Genomic DNA, 13,486 nt, shown 5'->3' on the forward strand with positions numbered 1-13,486 from the left:
GGAGGAGGGGGTTGGAAGGGAGGAGTCTTCATAATGGAAACAAAGCTTGCCCTCAATTAAGAGGGTTGTGGTGTTGCCTTGGTGATGTGGCAGGTCCACAGCTAATGAAGTACCTGTTTAACAGGGGGATGGAAAGAGAGAGAATGAAGGGCTGGAGAGAAAGAGGCAGATTTCCAGAGCTAATGAAGTAGCAGTTAAACAGGCCTGACCCCTAATCAGTCAGAATGGTACAGACCCCTCCTCTGGAGCAGACAGGGAGAGGACACGTAGGAGGTGGGGGCTGGTTATGACTGGAAAGATAAGAGAAGGAGAAATAGGAGGGAAGGTGAAGAAAGAGAGAGAAAGGAAAGAAGACAGAGATGATCAGAGTACCCCCCCCTCTCTCTGTCTCTCTCTCACACACACACACACACTCACACACGCAAACACGCACACACAAACACAATAGTTTTAATTAGCTCTAAACTAGCAGCCCTTGGAAAAGTGTCCCTGAGCGACTCAGAGGACTGGTTTCCAGTTCCCGTTGCTCCTGTGGGCTCTGCCTAATTGGGCCGAGCTGGGCCGTGAAGAGAGCGTGCCACCGCTGTGTGTGCGTCTGTGTGTGTGTGACCACAGAGGCCTCCACACACATACACACTCCCATCTCTTGCTTTGTTTTGTTTTTGTTCACTGAGGACTAATTGCATTGTGTGTCTGTGTAACTGAGTCTGAGGTCTTTGTTTTGTTTTTGTTCACTGAGGACTAATTGCATTGTGTGTCTGTGTAACTGAGTCTGAGGTCTTTGTTTTGTTTTTGTTCACTGAGGACTAATTGCATTGTGTGTCTGTGTAACTGAGTCTGAGGTCTTTGTTTTGTTTTTGTTCACTGAGGACTAATTGCATTGTGTGTCTGTGTAACTGAGTCTGAGGTCTTTGTTTTGCTTTTATTCACTGAGGACTAATTGCATTGTGTGTCTGTGTAACTGAGTCTGAGGTCTTTGTTTTGTTTTTGTTCACTGAGGACTAATTGCATTGTGTGTCTGTGTAACTGAGTCTGAGGTCTTTGTTTTGTTTTTGTTCACTGAGGACTAATTGCATTGTGTGTCTGTGTAACTGAGTCTGAGGTCTTTGTTTTGTTTTTGTTCACTGAGGACTAATTGCATTGTGTGTCTGTGTAACTGAGTCTGAGGTCTTTGTTTTGTTTTTGTTCACTGAGGACTAATTGCATTGTGTGTCTGTGTAACTGAGTCTGAGGTCTTTGTTTTGTTTTTGTTCACTGAGGACTAATTGCATTGTGTGTCTGTGTAATTGAGTCTGAGGTCTTTGTTTTGTTTTTGTTCACTGAGGACTAATTGCATTGTGTGTCTGTGTAACTGAGTCTGAGGTCTTTGTTTTGTTTTTGTTCACTGAGGACTAATTGCATTGTGTGTCTGTGTAACTGAGTCTGAGGTCTTTGTTTTGTTTTTGTTCACTGAGGACTAATTGCAGTGTGTGTCTGTGTAACTGAGTCTGAGGTCTTTGTTTTGTTCTCCGCTGGCAGAGTTGATGATCTTATGATAGATAGTCTTTGTGCCAGCTGGCATCGCTCATGTCTCTTTGTCTCTGTGTCTATGTGGATTAAAGGTTTGTATAAATCCAAGCAGCATAGCTAACTGTCCATCTATCCTACCAAAGGGCAAGGTGGAACCATGAATCTTGTTGATGATGGTCCCTATTTGATGATGTCACATCCTGTTCCTCCCCAGCTGAACCTGGCATCCAGTGGCTCCCTGCTGAAGAGGGAGAGCGATGCGTACCCCGAGGGTCTACCTCACCCCCCCACCTCCGCCGCCGCCCCTATTACCCCGGTCCGCCAGGGCCCCTCTGTCATCAGCTCCTCCAGCCTGCACTCACACTCACACTCACACTCACACTCACATTCACACCCGCATGGCGTGGGACCCATACGCAGGCGCATCGCTGACAAGTTCTGCACCCCCATCGCCTCAGGTATACGAGAGGGTATGCATACAGCCCTCCAACACACACATTTGGAAATCTATACAAGCATACTGGTACACACACACACACAGACAGACACACACACACACACACCTATCAAGGACTAACACAGTGTGTGTTTTCTCTGTAGAGCTGGCGCAGAACTGTGAGTTCTATAAGAACGCTGACGTCAGACCTCCCTTCACCTACGCCTCTCTCATACGCCATGTAAGTCTCCTCCTTTTATTCTCCTTTTCTCTTCCTGTCATCCTGTCACCCTACCCACTCAAATTCTCTCCCCTCCTCCTTCCATCCTTCTCGCCTCCTTCCTCTACTCTCTTTTTAGTTGTGTGAACCATTGGTAGCTCCGTTGAGACGTTGTCTAATGTTGTCCCCTCTCTGTCTCTCTGTAGGCCATTCTGGAGGCTCCAGACATGCAGCTGACTCTTAATGAGATCTATAACTGGTTTACACGAATGTTCGCCTACTTCAGGAGAAACACAGCCACATGGAAGGTGAGTCCACACACATTCTTACACACACACTCCTCCGCATAGACATGAGGTCACTCACCTACTGTAGACACATGCACACACACTGAACATCCACACACAAAGATTAGACAATATTCCTCCTCACACACACACCCACACACCCACACACTCGGCAGCCTCAAAAACTGACATGGCCATTGAAACACCAAGCTGTTTTGATGATTATAAGCCATTTTACCCACAATGCCCTGAGTGGAGTGTGTGTGTGCGTAAGTGTGTGGACTCACTCCATGTGGCTGTGTTTCTTCACAGAGGTGTTAGATTTGACTTATCCCACCTCCATCCTCCTCCCTCCTTCCATCTCCCTTCCCCCCTCTCTCCCTCCCACCTCCATCCTCCTCCCTCCTTCCATCTCCCTTCTCCCCCTCTCTCTCCCTCCCACCTCCATCCTCCTCCCTCCTTCCATCTCCCTTCTCCCCCTCTCTCCCCCCCCCCTCTCTTCCTCCACCCCCTCTTTTTCTTCTCTCCCTCTCTCCCTCCTTCCCTCTTCTTCACTCCCTCCTGGTCTTCCGGAGAGTTCTGTGGCCTACGAAGACGGTTCCACTTAGCTCAGTGGAAACACACCTCACTATCACACAGCGTCATTACAGAGTCACACACACTCAATGGTTTCTCAAACACACTCACTCTCGCAGTCTATGACTCACACACACACACACACACACACACACAAACACACACACACTCACACACCTGTCTGGAACGTGACTGTGTAGGTGCTGACCCATTTCTACTGAAGCCTCCATCTAATTTGAGTGTCAGCTCCTCCAGAGAGACAGACGAGAGGAGGGGTGAAGAGGCGGTGTCACGGCCCGAGCCTTGCACTAATAGCCTTGAACTGAGGTGGGGAGGGAGAGAGATGCCAGCCAGGAATATCTTTGCCTTCGCATCTCACTTTTATGAAATTTAGCAAATCATATATTCTCCAACTTCCTCTCTACCTAGACCCGGCCCTTTAAATTTAGATCTATCTACCTTTATATATTTATATATGTATGAAATATCCTGAGGTTTGGCCTGTATTAAATATAGAGGAAGATGTATGTCCTTTAATGGGCCTGGATATTTCATGAGGAGCTAGTGTCAGCCACTGGGAGACATTGATCAGAGAGAGGGAGGGAGAGAGGGATGAGGGGGGGAGAAAGGGATGAGGGAGGGAGAGAGGGATGAGGGAGGGAGAGAGGGATGAGAGAGAGAGAGGGATGAGGGGGAGAGAGGGATAGAGGGATGAGAGAGAGAGAGGGATGAGGGGGAGAGAGGGATGAGGGGGAGAGAGGGATGAGGGTGGGAGAGAGGGATGAGAGAGAGGGATGAGGGAGGGAGAGAGGGATGAGAGAGAGAGAGAGGGATGAGGGGGAGAGAGGGATGAGGGGGAGAGAGGGATGAGGGTGGGAGAGAGGGATGAGAGAGAGAGAGAGAGAGGGATGAGGGGGAGAGAGGGATGAGGGGGGAGAGAGAGGGATGAGGGAGGGAGAGAGGGATGAGGGAGGGAGGGAGAGAGAGGGATGAGGGGGAGAGAGGGATGAGGGGGAGAGAGGGATGAGAGAGAGAGGGATGAGGGAGGGAGAGAGGGATGAGAGAGAGGGATGAGGGAGGGAGAGAGGGATGAGAGAGAGAGAGAGGGATGAGGGAGGGAGAGAGGGATGAGGGAGGGAGAGAGGGATGAGAGAGAGAGAGGGATGAGGGGGAGAGAGGGATGAGAGAGAGAGAGGGATGAGGGGGAGAGAGGGATGAGGGAGGGATAGAGGGATGAGAGAGAGAGAGGGATGAGGGGGAGAGAGGGATGAGGGGGGAGAGAGGGATGAGGGTGGGAGAGAGGGATGAGGGGGGAGAAAGGGATGAGGGAGGGAGAGAGGGATGAGGGAGGGAGAGAGGGATGAGAGAGAGAGAGGGATGAGGGGGAGAGAGGGATGAGGGAGGGATAGAGGGATGAGAGAGAGAGAGGGATGAGGGGGAGAGAGGGATGAGGGGGAGAGAGGGATGAGGGTGGGAGAGAGGGATGAGAGAGAGGGATGAGGGAGGGAGAGAGGGATGAGAGAGAGAGAGAGGGATGAGGGGGAGAGAGGGATGAGGGGGAGAGAGGGATGAGGGTGGGAGAGAGGGATGAGAGAGAGAGAGAGGGATGAGGGGGAGAGAGGGATGAGGGGGGAGAGAGAGAGGGATGAGGGAGGGAGAGAGGGATGAGGGAGGGAGGGAGAGAGAGGGATGAGGGGGAGAGAGGGATGAGGGGGGAGAGGGATGAGGGTGGGAGAGAGAGGGATGAGGGAGGGAGAGAGGGATGAGAGAGAGAGGGATGAGGGAGGGAGAGAGGGATGAGAGAGAGAGGGATGAGGGAGGGAGAGAGGGATGAGGGAGGGAGAGAGGGATGAGAGAGAGAGAGGGATGAGGGGGAGAGAGGGATGAGGGTGGGAGAGAGGGATGAGAGAGAGAGAGGGATGAGGGAGGGAGAGAGGGATGAGGGGGGAGAGAGAGATGAGGTAGGGAGAGAGGGATGAGAGAGAGAGAGAGGGATGAGGGAGGGAGAGAGGGATGAGGGGGAGAGAGGGATGAGGGGGAGAGAGAGGGATGAGGGTGGGAGAGAGGGATGAGAGAGAGAGAGAGGGATGATGGGGAGAGAGGGATGAAGGGGGAGAGAGGGATGAGGGTGGGAGAGAGGGATGAGGGTGGGAGAGAGGGATGAGGGGCGAGAGAGGGATGAGGGAGGGAGAGAGGGATGAGGGGGGAGAGAGGGATGAGGGAGGGAGAGAGGGATGAGGGAGGGAGGGAGAGAGAGAGCAAGACAAGTAGAAGGAGAGGTGTCCAGTCAGAGTTAAACAGAATATGATTTCATTTCTCCAAGGTTCTGAATATGGTTGAGAATGTATGGGTAGAGAGCAGGTTCACATTCAACAGAATGTGGCTCATCCAATAAGACCATTTTAGAGTCTATCTTGAACTGCTGGTGCCAACATGGTACTTTTAAGCATTCTAATATCACATTGAGGACAATAACTGAAGGGGTGTATGCTGAAAGGTAAGAACTACCAGTCTGTTGTGTGGGCGCTGTGACACACACACGCCACCTCCCATTTGACACAAGTCCCTACCCATCATCCTTTTCTCTAACAGCCCTACTCTCCTCTCCCCACCCCCAGTCTCATTCCTACCCCTCTGTACCCCCTAACTCGACCTTTCTCCAATACTACCTCTAGCATTAGCCCTCTATTCCATCTGTATCCCTTCTCCCCTTTCCCACACTCACCCCCTCCTCTCTACACGTCTCTCTCTCTCTCACCCCTCTCCTATACATGTCTCTCTCTCTCTCTCTCTCGCCCTTCTCCTCTCTACACGTCTCTCTCTCTCTCGCCCTTCTCCTCTCTACACATCTCTCTCTCTCTCACCCCCTCTCATCTACACGTCTCTCTCTCTCTCGCCCATCTCCTCTCTACACGTCTCTCTCTCGCCCCTCTCCTCTACACGTCTCTCTCTCTCTCTCTCTCGACCCTCTCCTCTACACATCTCTCTCTCTCGCCCCTCTCTCCTCTGCACGTCTCTCTCTCTCTCTCGCCCCTCTCCTCTACACGTCTCTCTCTCTCTCGCCCCTCTCCTCTACACATCTCTCTCTCTCGCCCCTCTCTCCTCTACACATCTCTCTCTCTCGCCCCTCTCTCCTCTACACATCTATCTCTCTCGCCCCTCTCTCCTCTACATGTCTCTCTCTCTCTCTCCCCTCTCCTCTACACGTCTCTCTCTCTCTCTCGCCCCCTCTCTCCTCTACACATCTCTCTCTCTCGCCCCTCTCTCCTCTACACGTCTCTCTCTCTCTCGCCCTTCTCCTCTCTACACGTCTCTCTCTCCCTCTCGCCCTTCTCCTCTCTACACGTCTCTCTCCCTCTCGCCCTTCTCCTCTCTACATGTCTCTCTCTCGTCCCTCTCCTCTACACGTCTCTCTCGCCCTTCTCCTCTCTACACGTCTCTCTCTCTCTCTCGCCCCTCTCCTCTACACATCTCTCTCTCTCCCTCTCTCCTCTACACGTCTCTCTCTCGCCCCTCTCCCTCTACACGTCTCTCTCTCCCGCTCTCTCTACACGTCTCACTCTGTCTCTGTCTCTCTCTCGCCCCTCTCCTCTCTACACGTCTCTCTCTCTCTCCTCTCCAGGGTGTGTTGTGTTGGGGGGGGTGCATGTGCTGTGACCTGCTGTAAATGACTGCTAATGTTTTAACTGGGAGAATTAGGCTTTCATCACGGAGCCAAATGCAAATAGCAATGAATAGCAGAGGAGCTGCGATGGAAGGGTGGCGGGCTGAGATTGGGGTCATACTCATTTACAAAACTGAGCATCGCAACTCGAAGGAGAGAGGGGGGTGTCTGGGGCTGATTATGGCTCGTGTAATTACGTATGTGTGTATGTGTGTGTGTGTGTGTGTAATTACGGTGAGGAGTGATGCACGCTCTGCCTGTCCCTCTCTCATGGATTAAAAAAGCGTGTCAGAGAAAATATGCAGGATTTAATTATAGACAAATTAAAATTGGTAATGAAATTGGGCATGAACAAACTACAAATAGTAGATGAAAAGAGAAGACTATCCCTAGGGGAGTGAGCCACAGATAGTGGTGTGTGTGGGGGTGGGGGTGGGTGGATTGTGGCTGATTACAGAAATGTAAAAAAATAAATAAACAGGGGAGGGGATACACATCCTTGTCTTATTTTACACGGCCCAGACAGAAGTGTTTTTGTCTGTAGTGTGTGTGTGTGTGTGTGTGTGTGTGTGTGTGTGTGTGAGTGTGTGTGTGTGTGTGTGTGTGTGTGTGTGTGTGTGTGTGTGTGTGTGTGTGTGTGTGTGTGTGTGTGTGTGTGTGTGTGTGTGTGTGTGTGTGTGTGTGTGTGTGTGTGTGTGTGTGTGTGTGTGTGTGTGTGTGTGTGTCTGTGTCTGTGTCTGTGTCCACGAGTCATTCGTTATTTCTCTGAGCAGGGTTTTGTTGTATTTGGTTCTCTTCAGTATAACTGAAGTAACCGTTACAGAGTGCTGTTTTTAGGCACGAATTCCTCGTGTTTAAGAAAGCAAATTATTCTTCAAATCGGATGGTCTTTATCTCCTTCACTCCCCCCCCCTCTATCTCTATCTCCCTCTCTCCGTCTCTTTCTTTTCCTCTGTTCAGAATGCTGTGCGCCACAACCTGAGTCTGCATAAGTGTTTTGTGAGGGTGGAGAATGTGAAGGGGGCCGTGTGGACGGTGGACGAAGTGGAATACCAAAAGAGAAGACCACCAAAGATGACTGGGTATAAACTCATCACACACATTTATCTACCTGCCAGCCAGCCAGCCAGCCAGTCAGCCAGCCAGTCAGACAGCCAGACAGCCAGTCAGCCAGCCAGCCAGTCAGCCAGGAATATCTTTGCCTCCGCATCTCACCAGCCAGTCAGCCAGCCAGCCAGCCAGCCAGCCAGCCAGTCAGCCAGCCAGCCAGCCAGCCAGCCAGCCAGCCAGCCCTGGTTCCAATAGATGATATGCATGCAGTGCCTTCAGAAAGTATTCATACCACTTGACTTATTCCACATTATGTTGTGTTACAGCCTTAATTCAAAATAGATTAAATACATTTTTTTCTCACCCATCTTCACACAATACCCCATAATGATAACTGAAAACATGTTTTTAGAAATGTTTGCAAATGTATATTAAAAAATAAATAAACATAACATAACAATACTTATTTACATAAGTATTCACACCCCTGAGTCAATACTTTGTAGAAGCACCTTTTGTGGTGATTACAGCTGTGAGTCTTTCTGGGTAAGTCTCTAAGAGCTTTCCACACCTGGATTGTACAATATTTGCCCATTATTCTTTTCAAAATTCTTCAAGCTCTGTCAAGTTGATTGTTGATCATTGTTAGACACCGATTTTCAAGTTTTTCCATAGATTTTCAAGCTGATTTAAGTCAAAACTGTAACTCGGCCACTCAGGAACATTCAATGTCATATTAGTAAGCAACTCCAGTGTAGATTTGTGTTTTAGATTATTTATTTTATTTTTTATGTTATAAGTCAGATAAGAACAAATTCTTATTTACAATGACAGCCTAGCCTGGCTAAACCCGGACGACGCTTGGCCAATTGTGCACCGCCCTATGGGACTCCCAATCACGGCCGGTTGTGATACAGCTTGGAATCAAACCAGGGTCTGTAGTGATGCCTCTAGCACTGAGATGCAGTGCCTTAGACCGCTCTGCCATTGAACTGCTGAAAGGGGAATTCGTCTCCCAGTGTGTGTTGGAAAGCTGACTGAACCAGGCCTTCCTCATCTTCCACATTTTGCCTGTGATTATAGCTGTATTTCCTTTATCTTTATCCTAAAGAATTCCCTAGTCCTTGCCAATGACAAGCATACCCATAACATGATGCAGCCACCACCATGCTTGAAAATATGAAGAGTGGTACAGTGATACTCAGTGATGTGTTGTGTTGGATTTGCCCCAAAGATAAGGCTTTTTATTCAGGACAAAAAGTTCATTTTTTGTAGGATTACTTAAGTGCCTTATTTCAAACAGGATGCATCCTCAGTTTTTCTCATATCACAGCCATTACATTCTATAACTGTTTAAAATCATCATTGGCCTCATGGTGAAATCCCTGAGCAGTTTCCTTCCTAGAAAGGACGCCTGTATCTTTGTAGTGACTGGTGTATTGATACACCACCGAAAGCCTATTTAATAACTTCACCATGCTCAAAGGCATATTCATCATCTATTTGTTTTCTACCAATCTGTGGCCTTCTTTGCGAGGCATTGAAAACCCCCCTTGAAAATTCAATTCTCGATTGAGGGACCTTACAAATAATTGTATTTTTTAAATTTAATTTAACCTTTATTTGACTGTTTGGGGTAAAGAGATGGGATAGTTATTCAAAAATCATATTATTATTTAACAAGAAATGAGTCCATGCAACTTATTATGAGATTTGTTAAGCACATTTTTACTCCTGAACTTATTTAGGCTTGCCATAACAAATGGGTTGAATACTTATTGACGCAAGACAACTTTAATTGTTTTATTAATTTCAAAAATCTAAAAAATAACACTCTACTTTGACATTATGAGGTTTTGTGTATAGATCAGTGACACAAAATCTCAATATAATCAATTTTAAATTCAGGCTGTAACACAACAAAATGTGAAGAGGGGTGTGAATACTTTCTGAAGTCACTGTAGAGAGAGTGTGTGTGTGTGTGTGTGTGTGTGTGTGTGTGTGTGTGTGTGTGTGTGTGTGTGTGTGTGTGTATGTGTGTATGTGTGTGTGTGTGTGTGTGTAGAGAGAGTGTGTGTGTGTGTGTGTGTGTGTGTGTGTGTGTATGTGTGTGTGTGTGTGTGTGTGTGTGTGTGTGTGTGTGTGTGAGAGAGAGTGTGTGTGTGTATGTGTGTGTGTGTGTGTGTGTGTGTGTGTGTGTGTGTGTGTGTGTGTGTGTGTGTGTGTGTGTGTGTGTATGTGTGTGTGTCCCATTTGTCGGCACCATTACTGTGTCGCTGTGTATGCTGCAGGTTTGCTAGCATGTGTAATCAAATATTCACACAGACACGGAGGACAGAGGCTTGTTAGAGTGTGTAAACAGCTTTCCTTCCAACTTCCGGAGAAATCAGGACAAATTACACAATCAAACACACACACACACTTGTACACACACACACACATACACGCCTGCACAACAGATATCAGAGACTTGGAACCAATGTGTGTGTGTGTGTGTGTGTGTGTGTGTGTGTGTGTGTGTGTGTGTGTGTGTGTGTGTGTGTGTGGTGTGTGTGTGGTGTGTGAGCATCTGTTTACAGTATGTGTGTATGTGTCTGTGTGTAGCAGGTGTGTTTGTTGCACTTGTTAGTTGTTTTTGGCTGGACCAACTCTTCTGCACACATGTTGTCAATATGTGTTTATTTCCATTCCCCCCATATCTTTCTCTCTCTCTTTCTCTTCTACCTCTATCTTTACCCCCTCTCTCTTTCTCTCTCTCTTTCTCTTCTACCTCTCTCTTTACCCCCTCTCTCTTTCTCTCTCTCTTTCTCTTCTACCTCTCTCTTTACCCCCTCTCTCTTTCTCTCTCTCTTTCTCTTCTACCTCTCTCTTTACCCCCTCTCTCTTTCTCTCTCTCTTTCTCTTCTACCTCTCTCTTTATCCCTCTCTCTTTCTCTCTCTAGGAGTCCTACTCTGGTGAAGAATATGATTTCAGGCCTGGGCTTCGGTTCCCTAAACGCCAGCTACCAGGTTAGTGTATATACACACACACACACACACACACACACACACACACACACACACACACACACACACACACACACACACACACACACACACACACACACACACACACACACGTGCACGTGCAAGTGCACACACACGCACACACACACACACGTGCACGTGCAAGTGCACGCACACACACACACACACACACACACACACACACACACACACACACGTGCACTAGTTCGCAGGTGAGGGTTGTCACAGTGACACGTGTGCGATAGCCAGTCACGATCAAGGGCACTAATATCAATTTCCTCCTATAATTAGTGCATTCCCTAACGACACACACCTGCCCTTAACACTCTCACACGTACAGACACACACCTCCCCACACCTCCCCACACGCATATACACACACACATTCTACTCCAGCCGACTTTGACTCAGATGATTTATAGCATCAAGTATTTGTCAATTAAGGTCACTGAATAAAATTAGTGCCTGTCCTAGAAAATCAATTTCAGTGCCACTCCTAACACTCCTATCACACACACACACACACACACACACACACACACACACACACACACACACGCACTCTCTCTCTCTCTCTGGGAGAACCAACCAGCAGACCTCTCTCTACCCCCCTACCCCACCCCGACTCAAACCAACCAGCACATCTCTCTCTACCCCCCTAACCCACCCCGACTCCACATACACACACGTACCAACAAGCCTGCACATACTGTACCATTAAACCCTTGAGCAGTGAAGTGTAGAGTTCAGGAGCCCCCTAGTGGTTGTAAGGGGTTAACCTGAAAGTGTAGTCACCCTGCCTTGCTCTAGTCTTCAGCATTACTCAGTATCAGCAAGATCTCAACAGGACTCACCAGTCTAAGCATCTCTATTGCCTCATAAATCTATGAGTCCTTCATACTAACAAAGTGTATTTGTGGATCCATAAGTACTTGAAGTCTATTAGGATGTGTGTGAGTGTCTTTTAAATTATGTACCATTGTAAACAATGGTTATTGTAATGTAAACCTGTGTGTTTCTGTGTGTTAGGCGGCCCTTGCAGAGAGCAGTCTGACTCTGTTGAACAGCCAGGGCCTGGTTAACCCCTCCTCTGCCGCCAGCCTCAGCATGCTACATGGGATGGGCCACAATGACGTCAGCTCCACTGTGGAACAGGTCAACAGCAACGGTAGCTGCAGCCCTACACTCAGCCCACAGCAGTATGGGTAAGACACACACTCTCCTCACACACACTCATAAACTCTCTTTCTCTCCCTCTCTAATACGTCTCTCTCCCTCTCTCTCTCTCTCTCTCTCTCTCTCTCTCTCTCTTTCTCTCTCTCTCTCTCTCTCTCTCTCTCTCTCGCTGTCTTTCTCTCTCTCTCTCTCTCTCTCTCTCTCTCTCTCTCTCTCTCTCTCTCGCTGTCTTTCTCTCTCTCTCTTTCTCTCTCTCTCTCTCTCTCTCTCTCTCTCTCTCTCTCTCTCTCTCTCTCTCTCTCTCTCTCTCTCGCTGTCTCTCTCTCGCTGTCTCTCTCTCTCACTGTCTCTCTCTCGCTGTCTCTCACCCTCTCTAACCCATCCCTCTGTCTCTCAGACACCAGGTCCATGTGAAGGAGGAGCCCACTGAGGTTGAGGAGGACAGACGCTCTGTGTCGCTCATGGCAACTATCACTCATGGCAACATGGCATTGCCTAGCGATCGGGATGACCGAGATTTGGAGGATGAGCTTCCAACCGACGAGCTGGAGTAGGATTGGAAGAGCTGAACCAGTGGGCGGGACTTTGAGGTTTAATCCCGCCCCTCCATTGGAGGGAAGAGAAATTATGACACATAAAAAAGAAGATATAGAGAGTTTTAAAAATGTATGATTTCTTTTAAAGCAAGAAACCAACAACAATGAGAAACTTCAAACAGGGTTAGACCTCCGTTATGTACCGATGCAAAAATAACACTCTGGAGCATTGCTTTATCCCCACACGTTTTCACCCACCTCACCACCCCCCTCCTCCCCCACCCTATGAGCAGCGTATTGCCAGAGAGACAGCTCTTAGTGGTGATATGGAGGTTCCCCCTTCTCCTCTGTCCTCCTCTCCCTGCTGATTGGGACAGATGGTCTGCCCGCCCTACAGTCCTTTAGTGCTGGTAGTTTGATGTTCACACCACTTAAATATACATACAGCTGTGTGTGAGGGAGAGTGTAGACACACACACACCAGATCATGTATATATATTTTGGAACAGTCACCAGGATGTGTATACTTCTCCTCCAATCCTGTCAGTCGCTTTTTACTTTCTTCTGTTAACTGAGAGAGAAGGAAAGACAGTTGTAGTTTTCTCAAAGATTACCCACATCTGCTCACACATCAGAAACCAAGCCAGTCAGTGATCCATAGGTGAGACTGAGACTGGATGGCAGGACTCTGCACTAAGCCCACTCTCTACCCATTCTCCGTCCAAGCCAGACAAGACTCTCTCTCCTCCTTAAGCCAAACACAGAAAGAAGAAATCCCCCATCCCCACAAAACAGATTTCAGGAAGAGGACCCTTTGTTGCATTACTCCTTCTTCATGCGTGATAGAGTGATGGGCCCAGGCCACTGAGAGAGAGAGAGAAAGAGAGGTAGGAGAGAGGGAGGGAGGGAGCATCCACACAGCGATATCTGAATAAAATGGTTGAGGATTATGGAATACGAAAAATGTTACCCAAAAAGTGGTATCGTTTTCACATCTTTTTTTAT

At 48.3% G+C, this 13,486-nt stretch overlaps 1 protein-coding gene across 1 annotated transcript in view; it reads left to right on the top strand.

The window, feature by feature from the left end:
- Nucleotides 1-13,268, top strand: part of LOC112239667 (forkhead box protein P4) — a 162,890-nt gene extending 149,622 nt beyond the window's left edge. Inside the window, 7 exon segments of the mRNA XM_042296251.1 lie at nucleotides 1,724-1,967; nucleotides 2,110-2,186; nucleotides 2,372-2,473; nucleotides 7,653-7,774; nucleotides 10,685-10,751; nucleotides 11,799-11,974; nucleotides 12,343-13,268. Coding sequence (XP_042152185.1) covers nucleotides 1,724-1,967; nucleotides 2,110-2,186; nucleotides 2,372-2,473; nucleotides 7,653-7,774; nucleotides 10,685-10,751; nucleotides 11,799-11,974; nucleotides 12,343-12,499 — 945 coding nt within the window. The 3' untranslated portion in view covers nucleotides 12,500-13,268.
- The last annotated feature ends 218 nt before the right edge of the window (nucleotides 13,269-13,486 follow it).

This window comes from Oncorhynchus tshawytscha, linkage group LG02 (assembly GCF_018296145.1).
Source record: "Oncorhynchus tshawytscha isolate Ot180627B linkage group LG02, Otsh_v2.0, whole genome shotgun sequence".
Lineage (NCBI taxonomy): Eukaryota > Metazoa > Chordata > Actinopteri > Salmoniformes > Salmonidae > Oncorhynchus > Oncorhynchus tshawytscha.